General features: G+C 37.6%; 1 protein-coding gene across 5 annotated transcripts in view; it reads right to left on the bottom strand.

The window, feature by feature from the left end:
- Positions 1-494: 494 nt before the first annotated feature.
- The window catches only part of ctu2 (cytosolic thiouridylase subunit 2 homolog (S. pombe)), a 38,305-nt gene continuing 17,252 nt past the window's right edge, over positions 495-21,547 (bottom strand). For all 5 annotated transcript variants that reach the window (XM_048546422.2, XM_048546423.2, XM_059651722.1 and 2 more), the window contains 6 exons: positions 20,869-20,960; positions 19,643-19,743; positions 19,149-19,323; positions 17,379-17,442; positions 16,596-16,654; positions 495-8,795 (listed from right to left, as the gene is read on the bottom strand). In XM_048546422.2, coding sequence (XP_048402379.2) covers positions 8,723-8,795; positions 16,596-16,654; positions 17,379-17,442; positions 19,149-19,323; positions 19,643-19,743; positions 20,869-20,960 — 564 coding nt within the window. In that variant the 3' untranslated portion in view covers positions 495-8,722. The remainder of the gene's footprint in view (positions 8,796-16,595; positions 16,655-17,378; positions 17,443-19,148; positions 19,324-19,642; positions 19,744-20,868; positions 20,961-21,547) is intronic.

Here is a 21,547-nt window from a genome sequence, read left to right as displayed (position 1 = left end):
AATTACACAGGCAACGAACACTTTATATATGCTGAATGAACCAAATATTAGCTAGGATCTCAAGGAGCTACATAAACTCACAGTTGAGTTTCAATTGTGCACCGTTTCCCTAAACCAGAACACAAACGAAGGAAGTTAATTACTCTTATCCATCAAGACATGATGGGCATAAATTTGCCAGGTATAGTAACACAAAATGCATGAGAGCAAATGAGTGAGCAGGTTCACACACAATTGGGTTTTCTTTTTATTTAAACCAAAATTGGGTGGAAAATAAAATGGACTGGTTATTGGTTATGGCCTCTTGTGCACTGCCACTGAAACTGAATTGTTAAGTGTAAATTTAGTTGTAATCTTTTCAATCCAGAGGAGAAATGAGGCATGTATATTGCAGTCTAGTACCATATAAACAGGCACACTACTTTCAAATACTTTTGAATTTTTCAAGATATTCTACAGAATATTATGAACTGATCAACATGAATGTATCCACATTTTGTTGCATAACTCCAAGTGTACTTAAATTTTATTGCATACTTGATATTTTTACAGCTCAATGCTGCCCCTAAGAGGCTGCTACAGGTAATGTAACATTAACATTTAAACTTTGAGCAATTGATTTAACTTTATTAATATCATTTTCAGGTTTTTGCTAGCGTTTTCTTCAAAACATTTATGATTGGCAACCTGAATTAGACATGCAATGTTTGATGTATTGCATATTGTAATTCATTAAATGCTAGAGTACAGCTCCTGTCCTACCACCTGGAATACAAAAACAGCTTTGACACTTGTCTCACAATGTATCTTGCTGCAAAGAAGCAAATAGCCCACTCACTCACTTTTATTTGACTCCTACCACATCGAGTATTTGCTGTAGATACAAACCAACATTCCAAATTTTAGTCTAATTCTCGAGTGAATTATTTTCATGCTTGCAGTAGTATAGTTGAACTAATACAGATTTTGCTTAGATTTCTTGAGCCACTAACAAATTTTATATAATGAATTTATATATTATTAAATGACCTGGATTTCACTATAAACATTTTGGAATTTATTTATTTGAATGTAGTAATTTACTCATTGATATAATAAACTGAACCTTCAGTTACACTTTGAATTACTTTGTTATATTTCCAGTGTTGAGTCACAACCTGTTTGAAAAGTTAAAATTGCTAATGTTGCTTATAGTTTAATTACTTTACTTATACCTTGTCAATTATTTCAAAAGTTAGTTGTTATAGGAAAGAAGCAATTATGGGATTATAAAAATACATAACCCCAAAATAAGAGTTATTAAGGGAATAAAAGCACTACAAAATTTGTAGAAAAGAAATACTTTGCAAATTATAAAATCAGAGTGCTGCACACCATCATTCTCTCTCTCTCTCTCTCTACTGGGTCAAGGACAGAGATAAAAAACAGGAAAGCTTAAAAGAACAAATTGTAACAAGAAGGCATTAGTCCCCCAGATCAACTATCAAAATGAAAACTGACCAATGCTTTGCAGTGCAACGGGCCTTGCAATTGATCAGGACTAGTAAACATTTAGATAGGCTGTTATAATTACAACCGAAGTTAAAGTAAACCCAGAATCTTACAACCTTTACCAATCAGAAGCAAGAAGAAATGTGTGAGGTAATTTAACCCACATTTGAGACCTTCGATATTCAGAATTTTGTGTACTCTGTCTATATTCAGTCAGCATTCTTACTATGTAAAATCATTTGTCTTTTGCCTGTCTTAACCTTGAACGAGCACATAGGTACATATTTATTGAATCAAAATCCTTTCTTTTTGCTGCCTTTTGTTAAAGTATACTACGTTACAAACAGCTACCTTTCTGTGGTCTGAATTGCTCTTGTCGTGAATAGCAGTAAGTCAGGTAAATTGGTCATGTTGGTGGATTAATTGGGATTTTATACACTTTGAGACAGCTTAAGGAACAATGAGGCACAATTATTGGTGCATTCTGCTCAGTTAGGTCATGAAAAATGAAATGGCTAATGTCCATATTGATTTTTCAAATTACTAATCAATTACAGCAGCTATTTTTTTGAAAATCAGTTTTGAAAGTAAAATATCAAGATTATTGATTGAAGAGTTATTTGCAACATTCCACACAAATTCTTTCCAATCTGTGCTCTTATAGTGAAATAAAGACTATTCTCAATTGTTTGTATTTATTTACTCGGTGGCAGTATGCTGAAAATGACTGAAGGTTTACTAACATTTTCAATAAGATTTAGTTGCTTGTCAATTTTAACTTATCCATCAATGTTTTAATGGCCTAATGAATGTTGGTAGAAGAATGAAAGGGCAGATTTATTTATTGGCAAAACTCCAAAATACACGTCACAGAGGGATCTGGGTGTTCTAGTGCATGAAACACAAAAGTTAGATGGCAAATAATTAAAGAGGCAAATGGAGTTTTAGCCTTCAGTGATAGGGGATTGGTGTTTAAGAGTAGGGTGATCTTGTTACAACTAAAGTATGTTGGCAAGGGTTTAGGATCATTGGATTCGAAAGCAGTGAGTGTTGAGTGCTGACATTTATTTATTTTGGGTGTTGCATTCAGTTTGTTTATATACAATGTGCCTTGTGTAGTAATGGCTCTTTCGGTCAGTAAGAATTTCCTGGGGATGAAAGAATTCACTTCAGAGGTTTTACAGGAAGTGAGCAAGGCAAAACTTTTGGAAGTGGCGGACAAGTTGGGGTTGGGGTTGCCTTTGTGTGAAAAGGGGAGGTAATTGCAGCAATCGCTCGACATTTATTATTGCTGAAAATACCATAGGGTTAGTGAAAATGGTTAACACTGAATAGCAAATGAAGCAGCTTAACAATGAAAAGGAAATGAAACAGTTTGAATTATGATTGAAAGCAGAGGAAAAGGGAGAAATAGTTTTGGAACTTCAGAAATTTATAACTTCAGTTATAACCGAGAACTCAAAGATGACTTAAAATGGCAGAATTACAAGTAGTGATGAGGACAGTGACTGACAGCAATCCCATCATTGCCTAAGGCCTGATGGATATCTGTTTAAAGGTGTCCAAGCAATGTCTAAATTCAATGAGAAGGATGTAGAAGTCTTTTTCATTTCATTTGAGAAAGTGGCTAAACAAATGAAGGCCGGTGACCACGTGGATATTGTTGATCCAAACCAATTTGGTAGGCAGAGCTAGTGAGGTATTTGCATCACTATCACAGGAGGTATCTGGGGAGTATGATGAGGTGAAAAATGGCGCCTTAAGTGCATATGAACCAGTGTTAGAAGCCTAGAGACAACATTTCAGGAATCTAAGGAGAGAATCTGATCAAACATACATTGAGTTTGAAAGGATCAAATAAAATAATTTTGGTGGATAAGGGCATTGAAAATAGATCAAACATGTGACTTTCTTGATGATTATTTTGGAGGTGTTCACAAAATTCACTTCCTTAAGTGGCAAGAGTAAAGGGTTAAGACTACAAGAATAGCCATGGAAATAACATGATTACGCATTAGTACAAAAATTTAAGTTTGGCTTCCAACATCAATTTCAATCTAGGAGGAATAGAAATTGGGGAAAAGGAGATCTCATTGAAGATAATACAGACATTTTACCACAGTGTAGAAAGGAAACTCATGAGGGGGAAACAGAAGTAAAAAAAGCTCAGGTATCATCACCATAATAAAGTAGGCCACACAAAGTTGTGGTGTTGGTGGTTTAGCAAAAGCACTGGGAAGATGGATGTGGGAAGTCAGTTTTGTTGCAATTGTAAAGGAAAGCACAGTGGAAGCTAAGAAGCTGCAAAAGAGTACAACCTGGTCAGGGGTTGGTTGAGAAGAAAGCGCCAGATTTCTTTAAAGAACTTACTTGCATGGATAAGGTTTAGACCTATATGCCAAGAATAGGTAAAGAAATTAAGATTTTGAGATACTGCAGCAAGTCTATCTTTGATGGTGAGAGATGAAGATACATGTAATTTGGAGGGAGAATGGCCAGAAAAAGTCATAATATGTAGAATTCATGGGTAGAAGAGCAAAGTCACATTATTCTCAAGCGAAGCTGATGAGTCCAGTGAAAACTGGTGAAGTGCGACAGGAGTAATAGAGAAATTCTGGTTGCAGAAATAGTTTATCCTTGGCAATGATATAGCTGGATCACTGGTGGGAGTGATGCCTATGTGGTTGAAAAGCCAGTGGAAAATCAGGCAACTGCGGTATTGCAGGAATTATGTCCTGGGATTTTTCCTGACTGTGGTAGTAGGTTGCAAAGCCACTGGTTAAAACAGGAGGAGAAATCAAGCAATAAAAATAAAGTTGAAGTTCAGTTATCAGAAACTATGTTTCATCAAATGGTTTAGAGAAAATAATTGCAGGACAAAGGGGATATTCTTCGTTCAGAAAATTTAGCTGAATTACAACAGAACAGTGAAGAACTAAAGCAGTTGCATCAAAAAGTGTACACAATAGAAGAATCTGAGTGTATCCCAGAATGTTATGCTCTTAAAAGTAAAGTACTGATGAGGAAGAGACGATCACACATTCAGGCAAATGAGAAATGGGCAGTTCATCAAGTTGTACTAGGTGGGTTATAGAAAGGAGGAATTGCGGGTAGCACATGAATTACCAGGAGGTCATTTGGAAATAAGGAAAATTCAAGTCAAAATACAAAAACATTTTTATTGGCTTAGATTGCATGAGGATGTGGTTGACTTTTGCCAGACATGTCATCCATGTCAAGTAATTGGAAAACCTCATGCAGTGATAAAACCAGCACCCCTAATGCCAATTCTTGCATGTGAGGAACATTGTTTTTTTACAAGGCTCTTAATTGAGTGCATAGAACCTCAACTTTAAAACAAAAAGTAGGAATCAGTAATTATTGACCATAATGGATGTGACTACTAGATTTCCAGAGGTCTTTCCATTAGGAAATATCATAGCCAAGAGGACTGTACAAGAGTTACCCGAATTTTTTAACTATGCTAACCAAGAGATATAATTGGATTAAGGGTCAAATTTTGATCAAAATTATTCAAAGAAATAATGAATAGTTTAGGAACAAAACAATTCAAATCCACAGCATACCTCCAGAAATGCAGGGAGCATTAGAATGGTGGGTTCAAGCTTTAAAGACGACCCTAAGGGCTTATAGTCAAGACTATCCAGAGGTTTGGGATAAAGGGACTCTAACTGCACTTTCTCAATTAGGGATGCACCCAATGAATCAACTAAATTAGTCCATTTGAATTAGTTTTGGGACATGAGGTGAGAGGATCACTGAAATTAATTAAGGAAAAATTGGTTAATCAGAGTTCAAAGACTGTTTGGATTTTATGGAAAGATTAAATGCAGCAGGTTAGCTGGTTAGGTAGCATTCAAAGGGTCAGCACGTGATGAAACAAGAAGTGTGCAAGAAATCAAAAATTCATAATATTGTTAGTGGAGATAAAGTATTAGTGTTACTACCAGTGGTACGTGAACCTTTAAAGGCAAGATTTAGTGGACCTTATCAAATTGGAAGGAAATTGAGTGAGGTGAATTAGTTAATAAGAATGCTAGATAAGAAGAAATCGCTCAGTGTGTCATGCACGTATACTCAAAAGGTATTTTGATACAGAAGAAAAGCAAAAGAAGAATATGTTGCTAGTTACAACAGAGAGTGAAGAACCAAGTTCATATGATTCTGAATTGGACACTCCTCAAATCAAATTGGACAACAGAGAAGTTCTCAAAAATTGGAATAAATTATTGAGTCAAGGGAAGGTCAAGTTCCCTATCCAAGGGAAAATCAAAATGACCTGAAAAAGTTATTATAATCATATAGGGAGATGTGTGGGAATTAGTTGGGAAGTACTAATCTAATTGTGATATAGATACTGCTGTTCCAATTAAGCAAAATCCTTATAAGACTTAACCCTCAAGATGGCACAGGTTCAAAAAGAGATTGAATGCATGCTCAAAGACAATATAATTGAAGCGAGTTGCAGCAAATGGAGTTCACTCATAGTAATGATGCCAAAAGCAGATGGTCCTTAATGATTACGTGCAGACAATTGCAAAGCCAATTCAGTTACAAAATCTGATTCATATCCTATTCCACATTTGAAAGACTGTATTGAGAAGGAGGAAAAAGCTATTTATATTTCTACAGAGGATACTGGCAAGTACCTTTATCCGAAACAATGAAGGAAATTTGGCTTTTGTCATGCTGAATAGACTTTACCTGTTTAAAGTCATGCCAGTGGGCAGATGAATAATACACCAGCTACATTTCAAAGACTAACCAATTAAGTCATTTCTGGATCACCCAAATGTACATCACCAATCTAGTGATTTTTTACTCATACATGGAAGGAATATTTGCAGCATCTACCAGAATTGTTCAGTCAACTTTGGGAGGTGGGCTTGGTGATAAACCTGGCTAACAGTGAGTTCACAAACGCCCAAGTCATGTTCCTGGGCCATGCCATTGGATCTGGACAGGTGGCCCCATGGGATGTGAAAATAAAAGTTATTGAGGAGTTTCCCATATCATCGATGAAGAGGCAAGTACAATGATTCCTGGGACTGAGTGGTTTTTATCAGAAGTCTCTATCAAATTTTAGCAATGTGGTTGCTCCACTGACAGACTTGAAGTGCAGAAAATTTCAGTTGATGGAGGAATGGCAAAGTTATTTGACAGCCTGAAAGCTCAGTTAACTACTGCCCTAGCCACACCTAATTAAGCAAAGCCATTCAACGGGGCTATCAACACAAGTGATGTATGTGTCCGTGCTGTACTCTTGTAAGAAGACAAGGATACAAAAAGACTTATTGGATTTTTTTTCCAGAAAACTGGATAATCATCAACAGAAATATTCCACAATTGAGGAGACCTTGATTTTGGTGGTGGCAGTAACGTGTCTGTGACAATTGCATATACGATTACAGCCTCTTAATGTTAATGGGGAAAATTTAAAGGATTAAAAATACCAGGCTATTTAGATGCAGCTTATTACTGCAGCCATTCAATCTGAAAATTATACATCGCAGGGCAAGAGAACATAATTGTCGAAATGTTGTCACGACTTTGAAGGAGGAAGACAGGGGCATTTGGTGGGTTGGGAAAAAATAGACTATAATGGACTCTAGTAGTGAAAGATTGCATGTTTAGAGTCAACGTAATGCATATGTATTGCAATGCACTAACAGTGCGAGACTAAAGGCTTTTAAAAATGAAGACATCTTCATATATTGATGGTTCATCTTAAGTCAGAGGTGTAATGATACTATGGCTTTTAGGTATATTTTGTTCTTTATTTTTATGAAGAAAAATTGAGACAGAGGTGACGATCAGTCTGCTCTAGCCAATAAATTAAACAGCTATGAGGCTTTGGGTGTTTTTTTTTAAAAAGTTGGATCAATAGAAGCAGCCTAAATGGATGGGGTCAAGTTCCCGCAGAACCAGGACTTTCAGTTATAGTTTTTCAGGAGCAGTTGTTAAAGGGGTCTTGAAGCTGAATATGGAAGGTCTTATTCCTTGGTGTTACAGATAAAAGATGGGGTACTCTTCCTGCTGCTAGAATTACATGTAAGACAATCTATTTTACAGAATTTGCCTTTGCCAAGGGTGTGTTTATGGGGTGTTACTATATTGAAAGTTTAGTAGTTCTTTTATCAGTGTCAAGTATTTCAACTGAGTTACAGTTAAGCCAATTCATTCTCTTATTTTTGCCTGTATATTAATTGTAGCGTGTGAATAAAGTTTCAAACCTGGTAGTTTGATCAATTAAATTGCATCTAGAACACCTGCCTTTAAAATAAGAAAACGATAGTCTAGACTGTATCTTCCTAAAATATTTTGAGGGAGTTTGGTCTCAACCATAACAGTAGTGAATGTCTGGAAGGTTCTACAGCAGATTTATGGAAATATTTAAAGGAGGTAAATATATTTTTGAAATATCAGATTGATGAACTGGCATGTTAAAGAAGTTAAGCCTTGGGCAGATCAAATACGATCTTGCTGAATGACCAATGCCTGCTCCCACCTCTGAGGTAGCAGGTAAGGGTCCTATGAATACTCTAATTTAAAAATCTGGATATGTGAATCCAAAGGGTATTTTCATTCTCCCAAAGGTACCAATAGCACGCCTTTATCTCAGAATTACTGATTTTCCAGGAGTTGGCGCAGATGGAATCCCTGGCATCATTCAAGGCTGTATAGATGGGTAAGAAAGTGGAGGACAGCTGTTTTCCATTCTGTAGAACATTGTGATCAGCCTTTCCAGCTAATGTTCCCTCCTCTTTCACCTGTATTTCACACAATTTAGAGCATTATCCTTCCTCATAAATGCAGCAAAATGTCTTATATCAAAATCAAATGCAAGATCACTTTTGAATTTAATATTTCAACAACTGGTATTTACAAGACATTACAATTAAAATTAAACCCAACCTTTAAAAGCAGCACCAATAAATAATACAAAACAACATGATTATAAATTGGCCTAAACCATCGCAAGTTATAATACACAGGCAAATCTATATTGGTGTAGCTGCTATAATAATAATAATAAGGAAGCCAGAGGTGTTCAGTTATCTGGACTTCACCTTACGTCAGAATGACAACTAAGTGAGTTGCCAACTCATCATAAATTCATGGTTCATTCATTCCAAAGCTAAATGCATAATTATGTGTAGAATCTGAAAAATGTCTTTTTGATGTTTATGATTAATTTCAGACAGACTCGTCAGGAGCCGGTGGCATCTGTTTCATCCTCAGGGGCCAACAGGAACTCCTGGATCTGTTCCCTCACTTGAGCTCTAAAATAAATCACATTTAATTAAATGGTAATTCATATAGTCTACTGCACCATGTGGTATGAGAGTTCCAAATCCAAATTCAATCACATACTTCAGTCAAATTGTCGATTCATTACTTGGCATTCATGGAGGCAGGCATGTTACAATCTCACAGATGACCACCAGTAAAGATAATGAATTGGCTGCAGAAATTTATCCCTGTTCTAACAATTATTAACTGACATTCTAAAGTAATCTAAATCTCACAGCAAGGAATTTCCTATACACGTTTCCACAGATGGGGGTTGATTCACAACTTTACTTCATAGAGCCATAGAGTAATACAGCATGGAAACAGATCCTGCGGTCCAACCAGTGCACGCCAACCATGTTCCCAAACTAAACTATTCCTATCTATCCGCACTTGGCCCACATCCCTCCAATGCTTTCCTATTCTTGAACTTATCCAAATGTCTTTCAAATTTTGTAACTGTACTTGTAGCCACCACTTTTTCTGGCAGTTCATTCCAATCATGAACACTCAAAGAGGACGTGAGGGGCAACTTTTTTACAGTCTTCCTCCTCTCACCTTAAAAATATGCCCAATAGCTTTGAACTCCACCCACGCAAGGGAAAAGAACTTTGTCATCACCTTATCTATGCCCCTCATGATTGTATAAACCTCTATTAAGGTCACCCTTCAACCTCCTACACTCAATTAAAAAAGTGCCAGCCCTTCTAGTCTATTGTTCTATCTCAAATCCTCCATTCCAAGCAACATCCTGGTAAATCTTTTCTGAACCCTCTCCAGCTTAATATTCTCCTTCCTAAAACAGAACTCTAACATATTCCAGAAGAGGCCTCACCAATACCCTGTAAAATATCAATATGAAATCCCAACTCCCACACTCAAAGATCTGAGCAATGAAAGCAAGCATGCTAAATGCCTTCTTAACCACCCTGTCTATCTGTGACGCAAATTTCAAAGAATTATGAACCTGAACCCCCTAGGGTTCTACGATACTACCAAGGGCCCTGGACAGTGAGAGTCTTTTCCCGAGGATGATGACTTCAGCTTGTACAAGGGGACATAGCTAAAAATTGAGGGGTGATAGATTTAAGACTGATGTCACAGGCAGGTTCTTTACTCAGAGTGGTAAGGGCATGGAGCGCCCTGCCTGCCAATGTAGTTAACTCGCCACATTAGGGGCATTTAAACAGTCCTTGGATAAACATATGCATGATGATGGGATAGTGTGGGGGAGGGGCTTAAATTAGTTCACAGGTCGGCGTAACATCAAGGGCCGAAGGGCCTGCTCTGCACTGTATTATTCTATATTACCAAAATGCAATATCTCTCATTTATCTAAATTAAACTCGATCTGCCACTCCTCAGCCCATTGACTCCAACTGATCAAGTTCTCTGTCAGCTTAAAAGTTTCTTCACATCCACTATTCTACTGATTTTGGTGTCATCTGCAAACTTGCCTCCTATATTCTCATCCAAATCATTTATATAAATGACAAAAGTGGATCCAGTACTGATACCCAAGAAACACTGCTGGAACAGGCGTCCAGTCCAAAAAAACAACCCTTCTCCATCACCCTCCGTCTCCTATCATAAAGACAATTTTGTATTCAAATGGAAAATAACTTTACTAATTAGTGGTTCAGTGGTTAGCACTGCTGTCTCACAGCGCCAGGGACTCGGGTTCAATTGCAGCCTCGGGTGACTGTCTGTGTGGAGTTCGCACATTCTCCCTGTGTCTGTGTGGGTTTCCTCCAGGTGCTCCGGTTTCCTTCCAGAGTCCAAAGATAGATAGGTGGACTGGCCATGCTAAAATCAGGGGTAGGATAATGGGTCTGGGTGGGATGCTCTTTGGAGGGGCGGTGTGAACTTGTTCGGCCAAATGACCTGTTTCCACACTGTAGGGATTCTACGATGATTCAGTGATCCACGAATGATGCAGAACCCTGTCAAAGATTTGTCAAATAAGCAACGTCTACCACACTACCCTCAATCTTTTTCGTTACTTCATTAAAAAACCTCCATGAAGTTTGAGAGATGTGATTTTCCTCACACAAAACCAAGTATTAAACAAAGTTGGCAGAGGGAAGGACAGGATGGGCAGCTCAATGTTTGGGGTTTTAGATGTTACAGGAAGGATAGAAAGAGAGGCAACAGAGGAGCAGGATTGGCATTTTTGATCAAGGAGAACATTACTATCATTATTACAGAAGGTATTTCTGATGGATAGTTTGGTAAAATACATGGGTTGAAATTACAAATAAGACAGTGATGATCACCTTAATGTGATTATATTATAAGCGTCCAAATAGTCAGAGGGAAATTGAGAACCAAATATGCAGAAAGCTGTCAAATATATGCAAGAATAAGAAGGTTATAATATTTTCATTTTCTTTTTCTTTATTCATTCATGGGATCAGGGCATCACTGACCAGGCAGCATTCATTGCCCATCCCTAATTACGCAGAAGGCAGTTCAGGGTCAACCACATTGTGGTGGGTCTGGAGTCACATGTAGGCCAGACCAGGTAAGGATGGCAGTTCCCTTGTCTAAAAAGGACATTAGTGGGCCAAAAGGGATTTTCTGGCAATTGATAATGGATTCATACTTCATTAGATTCTTAATTCCAGATTTTTTTTCTTGAATTCAAATTCCACCAGCTGCCATGGCGAGATTCGAAACGGGTCCCCAGAATGTTATCTGGGTCTCTGGATTAACAATCGAGTGATTAACAACTAGGCCATTGTCTCCCCCTTGTAGTAGATGATTTTAACTGTCCACACATTGACTGAGACTACCATTGTGTCAAAGGTTTGTACAGTGAAGAATTTGTTAAATGTATTCAAGAAAATTTTCTTTATCAAAATACAAATGTCTTCACAGCAGCCTTTCAATTCTTCTTCCACTGAGCAATTTCATGTAACAATATGTTTCTGTTTGGCCCTGGTCAATGCCATATTGCCGGATGTTATACATTGGATTGTAAAGAACAAAGGCTTATCAGAGCTGATTTTGACTTTGTTGTGGGGAAAGAAAACTAATATTCTCTCAACATAATACTTGTTGAGGCAAAGAGTTTACAGCTTCAAGAGAAACAAATACAATTTATACGAGGAATTTAAGTTTAACTGAAAAAAAGACAATTTTGTTGAAGTTTTACCTTTCGCCTATTACAATAGGCAAGGGACTCAACATACCAAACCGCTCTTGCGAAACTCAAAACATTATCCAACATTAAAATTTGGTTTATTGATTGGACAGCATTTGTAAATAATCTGCAGTATGCTAAGAATTTAAGAAATGAAATTAAGATGCAAGGTTCTGCTTGGATAGAAGTTTTTCTTAAAAACTTTGCTTTTGAAAGAAGGTTTGGCTACTACTTAGATGGCACGAATATTTGAAAGCTTCCTGCCTAATGTGATACACTAACTTCCGGAAACTCAAAGTAGAAAGTGGACTTAGAACTATTGCTGCCTCTGCCTGGGTGAACTGAGGTGACCCTGACCAATGTTTTAGAAAAGCAACCAAGGCACCCACATCAATGCCTGAGAAACAGCATATTCTAAAAGTCATTTGTTATTCTCTTTTATTTATCTCTTTTGTGTGAATGAAAACAAATATTTTGGGTTTAAAGCATAGACATTAATCAGTTTACATTGCTGTTCTTTTTTTCCTCTGCTATAGTTATTGTTTGTTTAACAAATGAAATCTTTCATTTGAGATACAAGTGTCTAGAATCAATTGTTTTCACGAAGTCTGGGATTGGTTATTCAAAGGGTACGAACCAGAGGAGTAATTAGTAGGCGTCTGCAACAATTTATTTTATTATGTTGCGAATAGAGGTAGAAAGGTTGATTTGATTTGGCTGTCTTTGTGTCATAACAATACTCACTAAATCAAAATAGGATGAAAGAGGGTATTGTAAAATATTCTACTAAATTAGTGAGAAAACCTACAAATGACAGAAACACATCACAGTAAGTTTCATTGATAATGGGAACTGCAGATGCTGGAGAATCCAAGATAATAAAATGTGAGGCTGGATGAACATAGCAGGCCAAGCAGAATCTCAGGAGCACAAAAGCTGACGTTTCGGGCCTAGACCCTTCATCAGAGAGGGGGATGGGGTGAGGGTTCTGGAATAAATAGGGAGAGAGGGGGAGGTGGACCGAAGATGGAGACAAAAGAAGGTAGGTGGAGAGGAGAATATAGGTGGGGAGGAGATAGGTCAGTCCAGGGAAGACAGACAGGTCAAGGAGGTGCGATGAGGTTAGTAGGTAGGAGATGGAGGTGCGGCTTGGGGTGGGAGGAAGGGATGGGTGAGAGGAAGAACAGGTTAGGGAGGCAGAGACAGGCTGGTATGGTTTTGGGATGCAGTGGGTGGAGGGGAAGAGTTGGGCTGGCTGTGTGGTGCAGTGGGGGAGGAAGGGACAAACTGGGTTGGTTTTAGGATGCGGTGGGGGAAAGGGAGATTTTGAAGCTGGTGAAGTCCACATGGATACCATTGGGCTGCAGGGTTCCCAAGAGGAATATGAGTTGCTGTTCCTGCAACCTTCGGGTGGCATCATTGTGGCACTGCAGGAGGCCCATGATGGACATGTCATCTAAAGAATGGGAGCGGGAGTGGAAATGGTTCGTGACTGGGAGGTGCGGTTGTTTATTGCGAACCGAGCGGAGGTGCTCTGCAAAGCGGTCCCCAAGCCTCCGCTTGGTTTCCCCAATGTAGAGGAAGCCACACCGGGTAAAATGGATACAGTATACCACATTGGCAGATGTGCAGGTGAACCTCTGCTTAATATGGAAAGTCATCTTGGGGCCTGGAATAGGGGTGAGGGAGGAGGTGTGGGGGCAAGTGTAGTATTTCCTGCAGTTGCAGGGGAAGGTGCCGGGTGTGGTGGGGTTGGAGGTCAGTGTGGAGTGAACAAGGGAGTCACAGAGAGAGTGGTCTCTCCGGAAAGCAGACAAGGGTGGGGATGGAAAAATGTCTTGGGTGGTGGGGTCAGATTGTAGATGGCGGAAGTGTCGGACGGACCTGTCCATCTTCCCTGGACTGACCTATCCCCTCCCCACCTATACTCTCCTCTCCACCTATCTTCTTTTCTCTCCATCTTTGGTCCGCCTCCCCCTCTCTCCCTATTTATTCCAGAACCCTCACCCTATCCCCCTCTCTGATGAAGGGTCTAGGCCCAAAATGTCAGCTTTTGTGCTCCTGAGATGCTGCTGGGCCTGCTGTGTTCATCCAGCCTCACATTTTATTACAGTAAGTTTCATTATTTCTTTGGAAACTAAATCAGGAAACAAAATCGGTGTCACTGGGATGGCCAAAATAAAACAAAGAACAGTAGATGATAAAGATCTGGAACAAAATCAGAAATTGCTGGAGAACCACAGTGGGTCTAGCAGCATCACAGAGAGAAAGAGATAACGTTTTGAGTCCAGTGACTCTTCTCCAAAACTGTTCTGAAGAGTCGTCACTGGACTCAAAACATTAACTCCTTCTCTCCACAAGTGATGCTAGACCTGCTGTGTTTCTCCAGCAATTCCTGTTTTGTTTCACAAATGACAATTAGTTTATAAGAAGTCAGGAATTGGGCATTTCGCTGGAGTACCTTTGAACTGTTCGTATACTAAGAACCCAATTAGAGTTAAGGATGCCTCTGATCATGCACTGAGGGTAGTGGCTGATGATGGTTAACAAGTCTGGTTTTTTTTGAAGTGGACAAGTATGCAGAAAGACACAAAAGAGAACTTGTCAACTGACAGCATCCCAGTCAGCTGAAAGCCGAATGCCAGCATTCCACCGTGAGTCAACTTCTTTCATTAGGTAGAATTTATTTTTTATTTGTTTTGATAAATTTACTAAATTCTGTGAAACATACTTGTGCCTGGAAGGGATCTTGCAACCAGTCAGGACTAGTTAACCTTTAGATTGGCTGAATCAACTCAAGTCAATAAATATAACTGACTTAGGTCTTCCAGTTGAAGTTAAAGTAAACCCAAGGGTCTTACAACCTGTACCAATCAGAATCCACTTGCCAAGTAGTGGGTGCACTTTTCCCGTACGGTATAAAATGTTGTTCTCCTTCATATTGGTCGTCTTGCAAATGTCTTATTGGGTGCAAGATGCAAATCTTTAAAAACATCTCCTTTTTTTGTGTAACACTCACGTTATGTACTACTAAATGATTACTTTAAAATTTGTTGAAAGAGTTTATTTATTATGTATCAGATGCAAGCCAATTTTTTTTCAGGTTTTGAGTGTGAAAGATCCTATAGAACAACTTGCCTGAGAGGAGAGTGACCAAAGACAAGGTGGTTTGAATTGGTTTTCTGATAAGCCATCATGTAATTATAGCCCTACTAATGATTTGCAATTAGCTGTCAAATGCTTAGACATCACTTCAAGTAAGTAGAATTATTAGATTTCAAGAAGGTAGAAACATTAACATTCCTTTGTTTACCGTCTATTACTTTCGGACTACGGACCAAAGTAATTTCTTCAACTCACTAAAGTGACCTCAGCATTTCAGCATTCAATGCATGTAATGTAACAGAAAGTCTATCCTAATTAACAAACATGACTGTGTTTGTTTATGAACATAAAAAATGAAGTAAAGTACTTGGCAGTGTGCTGTAAACTATTTTTCAATTTCATCCCATTTTAGTTTATCACTGCCTCCTCAATGGATTTGGGATGGGCAACAAATCTTGGGAGCCCACACATCATCCAAAAAATAAATAAAACTCTTGACAATTAACATGACCGCACCAATAGAGGAATCACAGCTGACTATGGGCTGCATGCAGATTGCTGAGATGTGATTCTTCTATTGAAAATTATCAATTAAGTTATCCAAACTAGGCTAATAGTTACACTGGAAACCAATTTAAGATCATCAGTTGGTCTCACAGCATGACCAGCAGTCTAGAAGCCATATATTATTAGTAGAGGACCCTGTTTTATATAGGCAAAAAGAATTTGTACATACATTGTGCCTTTATCATGAATAAAAATGGATCATGGAGCCTATCAATCTCTGCTGCATTTCCATTACAATGTCCTGACCAACAGCTTACATGCGTGGTCTGAGAACTAAGCATGACAGTTAATTGTTCTTGCTGCATCTCCATTCCATTGGAATTTCAAATAATCAGTTCTCTCCTCTCATGATGTATAATTTGGTGTCCCTTTTTTAAGTTTGCTTCTCGCATTTTAATCCCAATGACTGCATGATGAAAAGCTTCAACTTCTTGATTCCTATTAGCAATGCTTAAGCTCTTCTATCAAGGAATTGTTTTAAAATTTGAGGTCTCCCTTTACGGCTGAAACAACAAGGTTTTGATTTCTCACAGTTGTGCAACTTTGACAGAGAAAACCGAGTTATTGAATACTTTTAGGCAGAATTAGATTGATTCTTGTTCGACAAGGGAATCAATGACTATTGGACGTAGTTGGAAATGTGGAATTCAGAGCATAAACAGATCAGTTACAACCTTATCAGAAAGCAGAGGAGGCTCGAGGGATCAATTGGCCTACTTCTGCTCTTATTTCATATGATCGTAAAACAAATATTGAAAGTTAACAAGAAAAACATTTTAAACGGCCAGATATGTAACGATATATCAAAGATAGTCTTCTGAAAAGGTATCTAAATTTTGATTCACTTACAAAATTTTGAACTCAATTAAGAATCAATATAATGAGTATTAATTGCGTTATCTAAACCGGTTTGTAAATAACTAACTCTTCTGCTGCATGCTTGAGCGTCTTAATTCATTGTATGTAAATTTACCTGCGTTTTCTGCGTTCTGCTTCAGAGAGGACATATTGAGGTAGCAGATCCAGTGATACCTGGAAAATTAACAATGAAAACAAAATGTATCATCTTTTTACTTACTAAACAGTTTGATGCAAGGCAGACACTGATTGAAGGTGTTGAGTGCTTGCAAAAGAGGAAAAGCATATATGAGACCTTGTCCTTGCCATCTCAATAATATAATGCCTAACTTACGGGCAGAGGCATCACTTCCCTAACAACAACCCTCTCCACCCCTCCGGATTATTTTTATGTTTGCCTCTATAATCTAGATGTAGTAAAGTCGGTGTTACAGATTGCAGCTGATTACAATAAATATATGGCTCATTTTCAGATTCATGTTATTTAGTAAAGAGTAGTGGTTTTGTAATTACTGTTTGCTTTGTGGAGTTTTCACATCTCCATTGGTGTCACCTATTTAGCCAATGCTGTAGGCAATCAATACAACAATTAAGTAAAAGTGTCAAGTACTTTGCCTACATGATGTACAATTGCTTTGTGCTAAATATGGAGACAGATACAAAGGAATTTGGACTGTGTCAACTGCATCTTCCAAAGTATAAATTTATATTGCATGAAAAATTTATTTTTTTGGATACCAAAAGTCAGTGAATTGAAATTATATACTTGACTGTATATGCATCAGTTAAAAATACAGTTTAGAGAGTTTAAGCTTTCTAAACTTAAGGAACAAAAGAAGCATTGCTTGTAACAATTACAGAAAAGAGAAGAAAATCTGGAGTTTACAATCTGACTCACCATATCTTTGACAGTCAGTCTACAGCTGTAGCATAGCATTGAGAGGAGATCTGTGGTTCTCTTACTAGTGAAACAATGAAATTTAATTGATGGGTTACTTAGGCATTGTAATACTTTGAGTTTTACTAACACAGCAACAAATTGAAAACTGACTTCAAATGAAGAATCCCACAACTCAAAACACCCTATTCCTCCCTTGGCAACTTACGTATTCATCACAACAGTAATGTACCTTATAGTGCTCTAACTTCTGCTATATCTCATCTGACATTACAAAATGCATGTCCTGTGATTTTGGTGCAACAGTTAAAATGCAGATTGGATCTATGCCATTCAATGAATTCTAAATTTTAGTCATACTCATGCTTTGAAAATCAATGTAAACCAGTACACAAGGGTATTTTGTGGTCAATTTCCACCTCTGAGCAGCGTTTGCCAAGTCCTGCTAGCAAACTGTTTGCCCACTATTTTGGCCAAGGAGTGTAACCTCATCCACGGAAGAAATTAAATATTACTAACAAAACATTTCAGTAATAATTCAAATTATTAAAGTTTTGAGTCAGTGCAAAAACAAAGCCTGGATAACACAATCAAATCAGTTCCCAAATAAGATCAATTTTTTTTAAGATCATTTTAGATCAACATGAAATGTATTAGCATTTGTACCTGGTTGAGCTCTGCTACAACATTGGTGATTTGAATTAAAACTGCAGAAGACCCTGTGTGCTGACTTACAATATGTTTGTGGATGTCCTATAATGTTGCTCATGGTAATTCAGAGAGTAAGCTAGTTTGCAAGAGCGTCTTGTATTTCTAGGCTCTTAAATGGAACGAAATGGCCCAAGGTGGTTCTCAGGAAATAAATCAGCAAACGCTGGCATCAACAAAAATATTAGGATAGATGGGACAACATTTGGTGAAATTTCAAGCTTTGACTCATTTTGACGAAAGACAGGGCAACCAACAATGGATTCAGGATAAACAAGTCTCGAATTAGAAGAACAAAGAGTTATACAACCATAGAATATTAAAGATAATGAAAACTCAGACGAGGGCAACTGAACACAAGGAAAAAAATTTAAATGTAATGCTTTGATGGACAAAGAGCTAATATAGATTATGAAGTAGTGGTTGTGATTGAATTTGGTGCAGGTTTTGGCTAAGATAGCAGAGCAATGTATGAGACCAAGTTTATGGAACAGTTAGATGGATAGAACACCAGCCAGGTCAACACTTGATATGATTAAGGCTTGTGGTAGCAAACGTGTTTCAGAACATGGAATTAGGCAGCTGACATGAAAGTGGTCTTTGTGACAAAGACGAGATGTAACTGCAAGCTCAGCTCAAATAGGTGATATGGGTTGCAGAAGTTCCAGTCTAGTCTAGCCAGGGAACAGCTGGAATCAGTGAATAGGGAACAGAGACTGTAATAAGGACTAAAGAAAATATCATCTGTTTTCTCAATATCAAATAATGGAAGTTTCCGCTCATTCTGTACTGAATCGTTCTCATCTCCATTCCCATTGTTAAGATTTACATTTATTTTGATACACTACACATATCTGAAGAATTTTAAGGCATAAGTGATGAACTACAGCATAGTTTCATTAGCTATTATACTTGAACAGGAACAAAATTCAAAAGTCAAAAGGTAAGCTTTCATACTGGCCTAACTTTTTCACTTGATTATATGAGGTTCACAATCAACAAAAGTTGTACTTTTTTGCAGCTTTGATTCCAAAAGGCATTGAACTGTTTGTAAGGACTTACCTGTCCATTGAATGGCATGCTTCAGAGGGTGCGCCACAGCATTTTCCTTTCTCTTCATCTCCGTCACCACCACAGCAGGATGGTTCAGTGGCCTCTTTAACAAACGTGTGGTCAGGAGACTGCTTGAGCGATAGTCTTTCTGATATTAGGGTAGCATGAAATGCTGAGGCGCTCTCTGGAGAAAATAACAAATTCAATCATTTTTAAATAGCTAATTATGAAACTTACACTGCCACGTAAGTGTTATTTCTTAACCTATACAAGTAAATCCAACAATACATCCACCTTCTGCATTTCTTAATTATGAACTAATTTGTGTGTATAGGAAAATCACTAGTGAATAGAAATTTTCAATTGCAAAGACATCCAGCCCTCTTTCCAAATTCGGAGAAAAGAATCAAAGAAACAAACATTAGATAATACCTCATCATTGTTAATGTCTGTACAGAAGCCACTGACAGCATTCAAATACTGTATTAATATTTCTGTCATACCTACTTTAGTGTCCATAGCACAGAGACACAGCAGACATTTATCTGTTTGCTCCGCACCACAACTGTAGTCAGATGAAACTGTATTCAGCTTCTCACTGGTCCTAGAAGAAAAAAATTGTCTTTAACTGAGAATATATAAACTATTATGATGTATATACATCTTTCTTTGTTACCTATAACTTGACATGAATTAGTAATGAAATATAAAATTTGCAAGGGACACTCCTACTCCCACAATGTGTTGGATTATCTTTGAGCTCCCATTTATCTATTGTATTTCTAATCTCAAGCAGTGTGTTAAATCCTCAATGTCATGAGGGCTAAAGTCAGCCAAGCATAAAAAAATTAAAATATGTGGAGTCTCCTGTTCACTCACTTTATGCAATGGATAACTTTCAGCTGACATTGGTACTGGCAGCTACAGAAGTAGGCACACCACTAGAACCAAGCTTCTCCAGTGTTGCTAGAATTCTGATAGCTAACCAGTAATATGGAAAACTGACCAAATTTGATCTGTCCAGAAAAAGCATGGCAAATTAAAGTTGCCCAATTACTGCACCATCTACCTAAACTTAATCATTAACAAAATGATAGAACCTGTAACTTACCATGTTATCAAGTGCAAATACTGATCAATAACCTGCTCACCAATGCTCAGTTTGCATACGGTCAGCAATATTCACTCCAGACTTCACTGTCTGTTAAATACTAGGGATGACAGTGACTGTCCTTGACATTAAGGCAGTATTCCATCAAATGTAATGTCAAATTCTAGTAAAATTGAAGTCAACAGTAATCAAGGAGAATGTTCCCTACTAGTTGGGATCACTATTCCTTCTCTAGAGGTGAAAACTCAAATACCCTCCCTACCAGTAACTACATCAAATGAACTGTAGCAGTCTGAATATCACCTAAGGGAAGTTAGGGATGTAATATAAATGTCAGCTTCACCAATGACGCCCTCATCCCATAATTAAGTTTTAAAATATGATGTGGGAGTGGGTTACATCTCTCAGATGCAGTGTTGCAAAATCTTAGAAGAATGACGACGTGGGAAAGTCTTGGAACGAAAAGAATAAGGATAGCATACTTTACATATTTAAAAATTAGGTAGTTCAGAAGCATGTTAAAAATCACACTATTTACTACATTTTCTTAGAAATTTGGAAATACATTTACTTACTACCTATATATTTAAGCACATCAAAATGTCGCACAATTCTTACCTATAAACAGTGCTTACAGTGGATGGGAAATCACTCTGTAATTTATTCACAAAACTCTCAGTCAGTCTATGGATGCTAGCTTTATCATTGGCCTGGTAGAAAAAAATGGAACAGATTTTATCATAAGGATAAGACCATAATCTATTAGTAAAACTCTTATTTTCCTACTAAACTTAACTATTCAGGCTCTGATTCAAAATGATTCAAATCTAGACTTAACGGTACAATTCTGAACAGCATGCTGGGTCATATTGAGATTGCAATCAGCGCAGTATGTGGAATTTTGGGCTTCATAAACAGAACACTTGTGTGCAAAAGAAAAAAAACTATACTGAACTTCATGAACTTTCTGGTTAGTTTATAACTAGCTTATTGTATTCAGTTCTGGACACCATTCTTTGTGAAACTTGAAGATCCTTGAGACAATGCTGGGGAGATTTGTCAATATGGCTCCAGGGTAGTGGATTTTGACCAGAAGGTTAGGTTGGAGAAGGTTAGATTGGTCTCCAGGAAGCAAAGAAGATTGAGGGAAGTTTTTATACAAGATAATGTAAGATTTTGAAATAATTGCGCAGAATGATGAAAGGTTTAGATCAGATGGCAAAAAACCCTTTATTTTATCTGTTCATACAAAGACCATGTGACACAAATTTAAAGTTTTGAAAAACAGATTGCTGTG

The sequence above is a fragment of the Stegostoma tigrinum genome, chromosome 16 (assembly GCF_030684315.1).
Source record: "Stegostoma tigrinum isolate sSteTig4 chromosome 16, sSteTig4.hap1, whole genome shotgun sequence".
Taxonomy (NCBI): Eukaryota; Metazoa; Chordata; class Chondrichthyes; order Orectolobiformes; family Stegostomatidae; genus Stegostoma; species Stegostoma tigrinum.
This window is presented reverse-complemented; position numbering and strand designations above follow the sequence as displayed.